At 41.7% G+C, this 14,206-nt stretch overlaps 1 protein-coding gene across 1 annotated transcript in view; it reads left to right on the top strand.

Annotated features, from left to right (window-relative positions):
• Nucleotides 1–809: 809 nt before the first annotated feature.
• Nucleotides 810–14,206, top strand: part of LOC135512514 (arf-GAP with GTPase, ANK repeat and PH domain-containing protein 3-like) — a 271,006-nt gene continuing 257,609 nt past the window's right edge. Inside the window, exon 1 of the mRNA XM_064934621.1 lies at nt 810–1,648. Within this exon, the coding sequence (XP_064790693.1) occupies nt 1,279–1,648 (370 nt within the window). The 5' untranslated portion in view covers nt 810–1,278. The remainder of the gene's footprint in view (nt 1,649–14,206) is intronic.

Genomic DNA, 14,206 nt, shown 5'->3' with positions numbered 1-14,206 from the left:
TCTTTACTTGGAGTAACTTCTAATTAAGGATAACTAATGCCTCACTATCCTACCATGGTGATGGCTTATCTTTGGTTATGTTGAGAAATGCATTACATTTATGTTGCTTGTTTGAGAAGTGATATTTACATTTGATTGATGCATTCAGAAGTTATGTCTTCTACATAATATTCATGTCTATTTGAAGATCGGCCATGATGTATTTTAAAAGGCTACTTTTCAACCTAATTGGCTGCATGGTGCTCTGTAGGATTTTTAACTCAAACACTGCACACATTTCCTTATAGAAGGAAAATAATCAGAGGATGGGGTCCCCCATAGAGAATAGTCTGAATTCAATGTATGAAAGCAGAAATTGGCTAAATGTCACATTCGGTTGTATATTGTATAGGTCAAAATAGTGTTAATTGTTTGGTATAAAGCTGAAAAGATTTCCCTGAAGGTATTGTGACATGATGAAGGATGTTGAAGAGACACATAGATAATAGCTTCCCCCTCAATGTTGCTTTTTAGGTAAACCATAAGAGAGGACACACACCAGAGCGACTGACCGTGTGTGTCTCCTATTGGGGAGGGGGTAAAAGGGAATACGTCAATAAAGTAACCTACATAAAACGTATCTGAGTAATTATTTTCTCTTATCATCCAAATTAGTTGGTTGCATAACTGTCAGATAGGCAAGGTTATTAAAATGATGAGCACTGCTTTATTCTTCCTCCACATAATCATCCAATCGAATTACTCCCTCCCCCACCTCAAGTACAATTACGTGATATGTGACGTTACAAAATGCGGAGGAGGGCGCTGGGCAGGGACCACTTGGACCAAAGAGGAATCAACGCAGAAACAACACATTTAGTCGGTAGTGGACCTGGGCGCCTTGCCGAAGCCGAGCCCATTGTATGCTTTTGACAGAGCAGCCAAAGAAAACCGTTCGATTAATTAAACCGTTAAAAGGGACCGAATAGCCCAGAAAGGAGTGTCTAGTGGTAGGCATTGCGGTTTGTGATCTCCGGAAAAGGGCAGGACACGGCCGAAGCGAAAGCGCCCAGTAGCCTATAGCTTATAACGGAAAATGAATCACATTCAAGTTTTGATAGTATGAATAAGAACCGCGTTTTGTTGCAATTGGTGACCAACTATTGATGCGCCTGTGCAATCTCGTTTTCAGACAATTTGCTAGTTCCCGCGGAATTCTTTTGATCACATCGTTTTTAACTCCTAGAATAGTGGTCTATTCATTTGTTTTCCTATTGTAAAGACTTACTTCAAACCAAGATGAATTTCCAATCGGGGTCGGTGTCCGGTATCACGCAGCAGTCTCAACCAGCCATGCCCACCCCAGGCACGGTCCCAGCGCCCGTTCCTGTACCAGTACCCCAGTCCATCCCGTCCCAGTTCGGATCAGGATCATCCGGAGGCTCCGGGCAGGGTCAGTTCGGTTCGGGGACAGTATCAGGACAGGCTACCCAGGCCGGCCAACAAGGCAGCCAGCAGTTTGTTTTGTCCAACTCGGCAGCCATCCGGGCTGAGATCCATCGGTTCGAATCGGTCCACCCGAATATTTACTCAATCTACGACCTGATCGAACGCATCGATGACATGGCCCTGCAGAACCAGATCCGGGAACATGTGATCTCTATTGAAGGTGAGTAGGAGGGATAAAAAGCTAGTGTGGTTCTCAGCAATTGTCACAAGTAGGCAACTTGCAATGTAACCCCCAAGTCGGTCATCTTCTCTGATGGGCAATGGCAACATGGTCTCCATGGAGGTAGTCTTCAGCTCATTGTTTGGTGACAACAATCTCACTTTCTGTGAGGCTCAGCGCAGGAACGTCCTAGGATGAGTTTAGGAAATAACATTGCAAAGGCAATCATTCATCATGCAAGGGCTAGCCTACTGTAATCTATGATACAGGCAGATAAATTAATATTTCACATGCCTGAATTTTCTGATGTCATGCGAGGTGAATAGAAAACCCTTGCTCAGTGCTCCTGTGTTGAACCACCATTTCTTTGTGCGTTTCTTATTTTATTACTTCTTATATTGGCACATCATAGAATATGCCCTACTTGTAGTGCTTATGACACAGTAGGCCTTCACAGGGAAATATACTTCACAGCTGAATAACACCAAAAACATGCATAGATATGCATTGATTTGCTGTACATTGCAATCTGAGTTCAGTAGCCTACAGATTTGCATAAAGACGACTCACTGCAGCACACATTATTTCTCTCAAATACCAAGCAGTATCCCATATAACCTAACAGTAAGAACACCTCTTTCTTAAAAGATGCCACTCAAACTGTACTCTGCATCACCTGTGACATAGTGGTTTAGATTCTGTACATCACACTTTAAGCTCTGGCGAGACACCTAGATCTAATGCACGTTTCCACCACCACTCTATCCATTTCCAAAGGTTTAAATTCGGCTCATTGACTTAAATCCTCATTTGGAGTTAGAGATTAATTCTCACACTCATGTTTAAGGATTTAAGATAAAGAGCTGGTCTTAGTGGCGGGAAAGTCTTGTCCTAAGTGTTTACCAATGTATTTTGTTACTTGCATAGGAGACTGAAAGGAAAAGTAGTCAGAGTTCAAAGCAGAGGGGGGTGGTAGTACCTGTAACATGAGCCATTATCTAGTGAAATGACCCACACAGGCCGTTGTCATAAGAGGAACTGTGAACAAACCTAAGATGTAGGTCTATTGTGTGACCATGTGAAAGCCAGGGGTTCACTTCCACCAACAGTGAATTCTCATGTCTCAGACAGTATAACGGTACATAAAAAAAAATTCTAACTCGGCAAGTCTGTTAAGAACAAATTCTTATTTACAATGACCACCAAACCCGGACGACGCTGGGCCAACTGTGTGCCGCCCTATGGGACTCTCAATCATGGCCGGATGTATTACAGCCTGGATTCAAACCAGGGACTGTAGTGATATGCAGTGCCTTAGACCGCTGCGCCTCTCGGGAGCTCTAACATAATAAATGCATTGAAGCAACACTGTTATTCACAGGTATAAATGTATCTACAGAGCAGCAAGGGAACAGGTAGAATAGGTTGGGTTGTCTAACCTACACAGAAATCAATATCTGTACCATTATGCTGACTTGCGAGAATGATGCATACTGTATATTGAGTATACAAAACATTAAGAACAGCTGATCTTTCCATGAGACTGACCAGGTGAAAGCTGTGATCCCTTATTTATGTCACTTGTTAAAGCCACTTTAAGAGACCGGTTAAATAATCATTTTTAAGCCTCAAGACAATTGAGACATGGATTGTGTAGGTGTGCCATTCAGAGGGTGATTGGGCAAGACAAAAAATGTGTCTTTGAATGGGGCATGGTGGTAGGTGATCGACACACCGGTTTGTGTCAAGCACTGCAACGCTGTTGAGTTTCACGCTCAACAGTATCCTATGTGTATAAAGAATGGTCCACCAGCCGAAGGACATCCAGCCAAGTTGACACAGCTGTGGGAAGCGTTGGCGTCAACATGGGCCAGCATCCCTGTGGAACGCGTTGGACACCGTGTGTGTGTAACTCAATATTAGGAAGGTGTTCCTTTGTACACCCACTGTATTTGCAGTTGTATGGGTTTGATAGCTATTGAGTAGAGGTGCAGTTAACATAATGAAATATTAGATTAGGTACTCTGTGTGTTCTCACCAACTGGAACCATGTTTCCATCAGATTTAACCTCCAAGGTACTTCACTATGCCGTCTTTAAATGGCAGACAATGACCTCACTTTTTCTCAAGGCGTGTTTTAAGAGATTCTGAGAAACCTCTTCTTAGTAGCAGCTCTACTCAGGCGTGAGCCATTAGTGCTGAATGAGATATGTTCCCTTGGTGTGGGTACGTGATGAGGTCTATGACCTGTGCCTCGTACCATCATAACATTCACCATGGTTGACACAGCAGTGTTGTTTCAGTGAATGGGGTTGATCCTGTAGTTGTTATGGATGTGTTAAGATAAGTCTCCTTTTAGGCTTTGAGGAATAGCACCGACTTGTTTTGATGCAAATGATTACATCATTTTGTCAATGAATGCGAGGCTTTATGCAATGGCTGAATATGGAAACACTAGAGCCTTTTATGTTGCCCTCTTAAAAAATGCAGAATATTTGTTTTAATGAGGATGAGCAGTTTTCTGGTTCACTGCCAGATCAGAGTGTGTGACACAAATGAGTAAAAAACATTTCCCCTTTAAAATCCGATCATTTTAGATTGTTCAATTATACAAAAAAAATTATTTGTCTGAAATGAAAGACAGTTATTTTTCTTCCCCAGGCAAGGCAAGTTATGTATTTGTTTTAGTGTACCTTATGACCAAGTCCAATGCCCCAAAACAATCAACATCTATTTGTATTTTTCTCAGCAAGCTCCCCATTTTTAGATTCATTCATATTTGACATACCATGTGTTTTAGCTCTCTTATTAATGTCCCCATTGCAGAAAGCCTGAAGAGCTGCAACAGGAGACATTAGTGTAGTCGACTAGACTTCACCTGTACTGTAGGACTGCACGTTCCCCTTCGATCTTGCATCATTGCAGTCTCTGTTGCTAAGAAACCAATGGATCTCATGCCTTCAGTTGAAAATACTAGAGAGAGAATAACAATTCTATGCCAACAGAAAAATGCAGCCTCTGTCGAACATATCTTCTTCTGTGTGAATCTTTAGGGGTTTTACCCGTTGGAAACCACCAACGATTCTTTGAGACAGATCATCGGGAGTCGTGATAATATTAGGTGAGGTTTCTCTTCTCACCACTCCCTTCACAGTAATGTTTGATATGCCAAGCACCAGTTTGTCTCAGTGAGCAAATTCACTGCAATCAGAAGAACCCGAGACAAAGGAGCAGCAGGAGCTTGTTTATTTGTTGTGGGTGATCAATGTTTTATTGATTTTTAGAAAATACAGAATAACTAATGCTTTTGACTGTCATACAAACAATGTAGTGCACAAGACATGGTTTATAATGACCCTTTGTTTAATATAAATGTTTTAACTGGTTTGTTTACAGATCACTGTCTGATATAACTGCTTGAATATTGCCACATTTTCTGGTGTAGAGGAATATGACAAGCTATGAATGTGACTTTGAGAACCGGGGTATGCACAGTACCAAGCGTGTCAAGGGGAAGAACAAAATCTTCCTTTTTATTGGAAGTATCTGTGAAAGATTCAATGCTAGGGTCCACCCTGACCACTTACGTAAGAGAAGTTACATAGATTTGAATGGAACACTTAACATTAACCTCTCCAACCTGTGTGTGTCTTTTTTGGAGGGGTTATGATCAAAGCACAAGATGCATTTGGTTCTGTTTCTGGTTGTCAATAACTAAACTTGACCAAATGGTTCCTTGTCCCTTACAGTATTACAGGAGGGCAGAGAGATAATCATGTGCAGTAGAATCTGAATCGGATCGGTCGATCATTCAAATGTCCTCCATTTGACTTCTGGGCCTTGTTTCTTGTTTCCAATTAAAAGAGGAGATTACTTATTCATTGTTTAATGTATCTTTAGTTAACTGATAATTTGTGTTATGCTAATATTAAGCTGATAATCATTAAGCAAGATATGATATCAAATCAAATCGAAGTTTATTTGTCACGTGCGCCGAATACAACCTTACAGTGAAATGCTTACTTACAGGCTCTAACCAACAGTGCAAAAAAGGTATTAGGTGAACAATAGGTAGGTAATGAAATAATAGAAACAGTAAAAAGACAGTGAAAAATAAATAACAGCAGCGAGGCTATGACAGCAGCGAGGCTATATACAGGCACCGGTTAGTCGGGCTGATTGATGTAGTATGTACATGTAGATATGGTTAAAGTGACTATGCATATACTGTATGATAAACATAGAGTAGTAGTAGTGTAAAAGAGGGGGTGGCGGGACATAATGCAGGATACCCGGTTAGCCTGTGCGGGGGCACTGGTTGGTCGGCCCAATTGAGGTAGTATGTACATGAATGTATAGTTAAAGTGACTATGCATATATGATAAACAGAGAGTAGCAGCAGCGTAAAGAGGGGTCGGGGGGGTCACACAATGCAAATAGTCCAGGTAGCCATTTGATTACCTGTTCAGGAGTCTTATAGCTTGGGGGTAAAAACTGTTGAGAAACCTTTTTGTCCTAGATTTGTCACTCTGTTACCGCTTGCCATGCGGTTGTAGAGATAACAGTCTATGACTGGGGTGGCTTGGGGTCTTTGACAATTTTTAGGGCCTTCCTTTGACACCCTCTTTGACACCCTCTGCCTTGTGTTCGGAGGCCGAGCAATTGCCATACCAGGCAGTGATGCAACCAGTCCGGATGCTTTCGACGTTGTAGAACCTTTTGGGGATCTGAGGACCCATGCCAAATCTTTTTAGTTTCTAGAGGGGGAATAGGCTTTGTCGTGCCCTCTTCACGACTGTCTTGGTGTGTTTGGACCATTCTAGTTTGTTGGTAATGTGGACAACAAGGAACTTGAAGCCCCGTTGATGAGAATGGGTGTGTGCTCGGTCCTCTTTTTTTTGTAGTCCACAATCATCTCCTTAGTCTTGGTTATGTTGAGGGAGAGGTTGTTATTCTGGCATCACCCAGCCAGGTCTCAGCCAATAGAGAGGAAGTCAGTCTCGTCGTTGTCGTGATCAGGCCTTCCACTGTTGTCTACAAACTTAATGATGGTGTTGGAGTTGTGCTGGCCATGCAGTCGTGGGTGAACAGGGAGTACAGGAGTGGACTGAGCACGCACCCCTGAGGGGCTCCAGTGTTGAGGATCAGCGTGGCAGATGTGTTGCTGCCTACCTTCACCACCTGGGGGCGGCCCGTCAGGAAGTTTAGGATCCAGTTGCAGATGGAGGTGTTTAGTTCCAGGATCCTTAGCTTATTGATGAGTTTTGAGGGTACTATGGTGTTGAACGCTGAGCTGTAGCCAATGAGTAGCATTCTCACGTAGCTATTCCTTTTGTCCAGGTGGGAAAGGGCAGTGTGGATTGCAATAGAGATTGCATCATCTGTGGATGTGTTTGGGTGGTATGCAAATTGGAGTGGGTCTAGGGTTTGATGTGAGCCATTACCAGCCTTTCAAAGCACTTCATGGCTACAGACGGGTCTGTAGTCATTTAGGGAGGTTGCCTTCGTGTTCTTGGGCACAGGGACTATGGTGGTCTGCTTGAAACATGTTGGTATTACAGACTCAATCAGGAACATGTTGAATATGTCAGTGAAAACACCTGCCAGTTGGTCAGCACATTCCTGGAGCACACGATCTGGTAATCCGCCTGGCCCCGCAGCCTTGTGAATGTTGACCTGTTTGAAGGTCTTACTCACGTTGGCTATGGAGAGCGTGATCACACAGTCATCTGGAACAGCTGATGTTCTCATGCATACCTCAGTGTTGCTTGCCTGGAAAGCGAGCATAGAAGTGATTTAGCTCGTCTCTTAGGCTCGCGTCACTGCACAGCTCTGCTTCCCTTTTGTAGTCTGTAATAGTTTGCAAGCCCTGCCACATAAGACGAGTGTCGGAGCCAGTGTAATACATTCAATCTTAGCCCTGTGTTGACGCTTTTCCTGTTTGATTGTTAACCAGAGGGCATTGGAGGATTTCATATAAGCTTTCAGGTTAGAGTCCCGGACCTTGAAAGCGGCAGCTCTTCCCTTTAGCTCAGTGCGAATGTTGCTTGTAATCCATGGCTTCTGTTTGGGGTATGTTCGTACTAGAGGTCGACTGATTAATCGGAATGGCCGATTTAATTAGGGCCGATTTCAAGTTTTCATAACAATCGGAAAATCAGTATTTTTGAGCGGTGATTTCCGATTATAAAAAAAATATATATATATATACTATACTATACTATACAGTGCCTTGCGAAAGTATTCGGCCCCCTTGAACTTTGCGACCTTTTGCCACATTTCAGGCTTCAAAAATAAAGATATAAAACTGTATTTTTTTGTGAAGAATCAACAACAAGTGGGACACAATCTTGAAGTGGAACGACATTCATTGGATATTTCAAACCTTTTTAACAAATCAAAAACTGAAAAATTGGGCGTGCAAAATTATTCAGCCCCTTTACTTTCAGTGCAGCAAACTCTCTCCATAAGTTCAGTGAGGATCTCTGAATGATCCAATGTTGACCTAAATGACTAATGATGATAAATACAATCCACCTGTGTGTAATCAAGTCTCTGTATAAATGCACCTGCACTGTGATATTCTCAGAGGTCCGTTAAAAGCGCAGAGAGCATCATGAAGAACAAGGAACACACCAGGCAGGTCCGAGATACTGTTGTGAAGAAGTTTAAAGCCGGATTTGGATACAAAAAGATTTCCCAAGCTTTAAACATCCCAAGGAGCACTGTGCAAGCGATAATATTGAAATGGAAGGAGTATCAGACCACTGCAAATCTACCAAGACCTGGCCGTCCCTCTAAACTTTCAGCTCATCATACAAGGAGAAGACTGATCAGAGATGCAGCCAAGAGGCCCATGATCACTCTGGATGAACTGCAGAGATCTACAGCTGAGGTGGGAGACTCTGTCCATAGGACAACAATCAGTCGTATATTGCACAAATCTGGCATTTATGGAAGAGTGGCAAGAAGAAAGCCATTTCTTAAAGATATCCATAAAATGTGTCGTTTAAAGTTTGCCACAAGCCACCTGGGAGACACACCAAACATGTGGAAGAAGGTGCTCTGGTCAGATGAAACCAAAATTGAACTTTTTGGCAACAATGCAAAACGTTATGTTTGGCGTAAAAGCAACACAGCCCATCACCCTGACCACACCATCCCCACTGTCAAACATGGTGGTGGCAGCATCATGGTTTGGGCCTGCTTTTCTTCAGCAGGGACAGGGAAGATGGTTAAAATTGATGGGAAGATGGATGGAGCCAAATACAGGACCATTCTGGAAGAAAATCTGATGGAGTCTGCAAAAGACTTGAGACTGGGATGGAGATTTGTCTTCCAACAAGACAATGATCCAAAACATAAAGCAAAATCTACAATGGAATGGTTCAAAAATAAACATATCCAGGTGTTAGAATGGCCAAGTCAAAGTCCAGACCTGAATCCAATCGAGAATCTGTGGAAAGAACTGAAAACTGCTGTTCACAAATGCTCTCCATCCAACCTCACTGAGCTCAAGCTGTTTTGCAAGGAGGAATGGGAAAAGATTTCAGTCTCTCGATGTGCAAAACTGATAGACATACCCCAAGCGACTTACAGCTGTAATCGCAGCAAAAGGTGGCGCTACAAAGTATTAACTTAAGGGGGCTGAATAATTTTGCACGCCCAATTTTTCAGTTTTTGATTTGTTAAAAAAGTTTGAAATATCCAATAAATGTCGTTCCACTTCATGATTGTGTCCCACTTGTTGTTGATTCTTCACAAAAAAAGACAGTTTTATATCTTTATGTTTGAAGCCTGAAATGTGGCAAAAGGTCACAAAGTTCAAGGGGGCCAAATACTTTCGCAAGGCACTGTATATAATATAATATTTATATATATAAATAAATATTTTTTTAAATACCTTTTTTAATTTATTTATTTATCTAGGCAAGTCAGTTAAGAACACATTCTTATTTTCAATGACGGCCGAGGAACTGTGGGCTAACTGCCTTATTCAGGGGCAGAACGACAGATTTCTGTCATGTCTTGTTATGTCTGTTCCTGTCCTTTCTCTTCATTCTCTCTCTCTGCTGGTCTTTTTAGGTTACCTTCTCTGTCTCTCATCCCTCAGCTGTTCTACATTTCTCCTAACTAGCTCATTCTCTCTTTCCCCACCTGTTCTCTCTTCCCCCGCTGATTAGGTCTCTATTTCTTTCTCTGTTCCTGTTACTTTCAGTGTCTGATTCTTGTTTGTGTTTTTTGATGCCAGAAGCAAGCTGTCGTCTCGTTTGCTTCCACCTTGTCCTGTCCTGTCGGAGTCTGCATGGCAGGTGCAACCTGCATTATACTATGTTCTTTTGTTCCATTGACTACGTTGGAAGAGGATTTATGCCATTCCTGTTTTTTATTAAAGAACTCTGTTTTCTGTTAAAACCGCGTTTGGGTCTTCACTCAAGTTCATAACAGATTTCCACCTTGTCAGCTCAGGGGTTCCAATCTTTCAACTGCACAGTTAACTAGTCCAACGCTCTAACCATTGCACTCCACGAGTAGCCTGCCTGTTACGTGAATGCAGTAGAAGTTAAGTTTAATGCTAGCTAGCAATTTATCTTATAAAAAAACAATTAATCATAATCACTAGTTATAACTACTGATCCAGTTTAGCAGGCAATATTAACCAGCTGAAATTGTGTCATTTCTCTTGCTTTCATTGCACGCAGAGTCAGGGTATATGCAACAGTTTGGGCTGCCTGACTCATTGCAAACTAATTTGCCAGAATTTTACATAATTATTACATACATTGAAGGTTGTGCAATGTAACAAGAATGTTTAGACTTAAGGATGCCACCCGTTAGATAAAATACCGAACGGTTCCGTATTTCACTGAAATAATAAACGTTTTGTTTTCGAAATGATAGATTCCGGATTCGATCATATTAATGACCTAAGGCTCGTATTTCTGTGTGTTATTATATTATAATTAAGTCTGACTGAGCAGCAGCAGGCCTGTAATCATTCATTCAAACAGCACTTTTGTGCGTTTTGCCAGCAGCTCTTCGCAAGCAGAGCGCTGTTTATGACTTCTAGCCTATCAGCTTAATGGCTGGTGTAACCAATGTGAAATGGCTAGCTAGTTAGCTGAGTGTGCGCTAATACAGTTTGAAACTTCACTCGCTTTTAGATTGAGTAGTTATTCCCCTTGCAGCGGCTTTTGTGGAGCGATGGGTAACGATGCTTTGAGTGTGGCTGTTTTCGTTGTGTTCCTGGTTCGAGCCCAGGTAGGGGCGAGGAGGGTGGCGGAAGCTATACTGTTACACTGGCAATACTATAGTGCCTATAAGAACATCCAATAGTCAAAGGTATATGAAATACAAATGGTATAGAGAGAAATAGTCCTATAAATACTATATTAACTACAACCTAAAACCTCTTACCTTGGAATATTGAAGTTTCATGTTATAATGAACCACCAACTTTCGTATGTTCTGAGCTAGGAATTTAAACGTTAGCTATTTTACATGGCACACATTTTTACATGGCACATATTACTTTCTTCTCTAACACTTTGTTTTTGATATTATTTAAACCAAATTGAACATGTTTCATTATTTATTTGAGGCTAAATGGATTTTATTGATATTTTATATTAAGTTAAAATAAGTGTTAATTCAGTATTGTTGTAATTGTCATTATTACAAATTTTAAAAAATCGTCCGATTTTAATCTTTTTTGGTCCTCCAATAATCGGTATCGGCGTTGAAAAATCATAATCGGTCGACCTCTTGTTCGTACAGTCATTGTGGGGACGACATCCTTGATACACTTATTGGTAAAGCCAGTCGTTTACTCCTCAATGCCATCGGAAGAATCCGGAGCATGTTCCAGTCTGTGCTAGCAAAACAGTCCTGTAGTTTAGCATCTGCTACATCTGACCACTCTTTTATAGACCGAGTCACTGGTTCTTCCTGCTTTAATTTGTGCTTGTAAGCCGGAATCAGGAGGATAGATTTACCAAATGGAGGGCGAGAGAGCTTTGTACACATCTGTGTGTGGAGTAAAGGTGATCTAGAATTTTTTTCCCCCCTCTGGTTGCACATTTAACATGTTGATAGAAATTAGGTAGAACTGATTTAAGTTTCCCTGCATTAAAGTCTCCGGCCACTAGGAACGCCGCCTCTGGGTGAGCGATTTCCTGTTTCCTTATTTCCTTATACAGCTGACTGAGTGCTGTCTTAGTGCTAGCATCTGTCTGTGGTGGTAAATAAACAGCCACGAAAGTATAGCTGAATACACTCTCTTGGCAAATAGTGTTTGCATTTTATCACACGATCCTCTACTTCAGGCGAGCAAAATCTAGAGACTTTCTTAGATTTCGTGCACCGCTGTTGCTTACAAATATGCACAGACAGCCCCCCGTCGTCTTTACCGAGTGTGCTGTTCTATCTTGCTGGTGCAGCGTATATCCCGCTAGCTGAATATCCATGTCATCATTCAGCCACGATTCCGTGAAACATAAGATATTACAGTTTTTTCTGTACTTTTGGTAGGATATTTGTGATCGTGCCTCGTTTATTGTCCAATGATTGCATGTTGGTGATATTACATCCCCTCTGTGTAATTTATTTGTTTTAAAGAGCGGGGACACTGGCCATTCAGATAAAATACATAATCTCAGATGTGACAGATTTTTATAGGTCAAAGGCTGGGATGAGAGGCTTGTTATTTTTTTAAACAGTAGTGTCATTCACACTGCATAGCCTCAATGGTATTACCGGTACGACGGATTTGAATGAGGGCACGCCTGCTTTAGGAAGAAAACACTTTTGGGTTAGCTGTGAAAAGTGTAAAAGTAAAATCTAGATCAGTGTGATACAGAAGCTGCTCCTCGCCGATTATTTCTGTGTTTATATTTAGCCAGTCATTCCAATGAGAACCAGGGTTGTGTTCCATTAACAAGGCTTGCTCTTGGGAACATGGCTCCTTTCATTTGGTGATGAAGGCTGTTGTAATTGTTACCCTCATTTATGTTTTTACATTAAACTTTTACAGTTCAGTTTGGAAAAGATTTGACTGTCAGTCTTGAGTTAACCTAACCCAGCTTTCTTCGATAGAATCTCAGATTTTCAATGTTTTAGTATATGAGGTGTCTTAAGATGGTGTAGTTGTACAGTAATAAACACAGCTGACGCCTGTGGTTGTTGTAATAAGCTGCTGTTTATATCATCTGTTAATTTGTTTTTGATTATTACTATTCATGTACCTCTATGCATGTTGTTTCAAACGTTGGCTTCAAGGGACTCACCCAGACACTAACCAATGTCAAGTACAAGCCGGTGGCCTTACCTCCTGAACCCACAGCTGCCCCAGGTAGTGATGCAATATGGGGATCTCGAGCATGGGCTAACAAGCCTGCACTCACTTCAGTATTGAGTCCAGCACAATGGCACATTGTGTACAGAAAATGCTAGAAGAGACAACACAGAGGAGACGGAGAGAGAAGACCGAGAAGATAGAGGGAGAGAGAGGAAGACACAGGGGAGCCCAGCCTGCTGCCAGAGTGTGGCACATAACATAAGCTGTCCTCTGGCACAAGCAGCCTGCCTAAACACATCTCTCCTTTAGTCAATTACCATAGTGAACGTAACCTCTCTAGAGGCCCATAAGAACGTAGTGAAGATGTGTCTCTCCTTTTTGCAGATTTTTCCTCTACCCTTGAAATGAGAATGAAATGACTAACTGATGTCATATTCAGTGATGCCGATTATTTATATGGGTTTATGGCAAGTGCTGTTTGCATTCTCAATGCTCTCACAGTGTTGACACACTGCCCATCAGACTGATAATTAAACAGTACAGCATGCTCCTATGGATTTGGTTTCTCCTCTGGTAGTATGGACACAGTGGTCCGTGTGCCCCAATTAAGGCACCTGTTTCTCCTTTTCACTTACTTTGCACTTGCAAATAACCTTCAGTCATCCACAAAAAAAACCCAGTTTTAGGCCCACAACGTTGAGCGGAAATTGATGTTAGAGTGTTTTCTGCACAGTTGCTCTGCTAGGTGGTGGATCGATATTATGGAGGCTAGTATAAGATGTGTGGGAGTTGTGAATAGTTTTTTTTCTGGATACTGGTGGGATATGACATCCACAGGTATTGATCAGTATGAAGCATCCTTGTCAAAGCCAGTCCAGTCTATTTCAGTTTGTCATCACAGAACCAGTCATTTTTACAAGGGAGTAGAGTGAAAGTCAGTCAACCACACCACCTGCGTCTCTTATGAAGTGTTTTAATGTGGAATGTTGTGTTTATAGAGTAGCTGGGAGACTGTTTGCTGGCTCTAAATCTGTACCAAAGTAAAGCCTGGCCTATAAACACATCTGCCTGCCACACTAGGACAACCTGAAATAAACCTGCAGCTTGTTGGATTTCTCATGTATTCAACCTCTGAGAGGAGCACAAACTGGAACAAAATACCATCATCTTTAGATCACTGGAAGTACAATGTGTCTCTGACTGTTGAAATTTTCGCTTTTATTTTGACACCAACGGTTTTGAATTTGAAATGTTATTTTGTA

This window comes from Oncorhynchus masou, chromosome 3, assembly GCF_036934945.1.
Source record: "Oncorhynchus masou masou isolate Uvic2021 chromosome 3, UVic_Omas_1.1, whole genome shotgun sequence".
Classification (NCBI taxonomy): Eukaryota; Metazoa; Chordata; class Actinopteri; order Salmoniformes; family Salmonidae; genus Oncorhynchus; species Oncorhynchus masou.
This window is presented reverse-complemented; position numbering and strand designations above follow the sequence as displayed.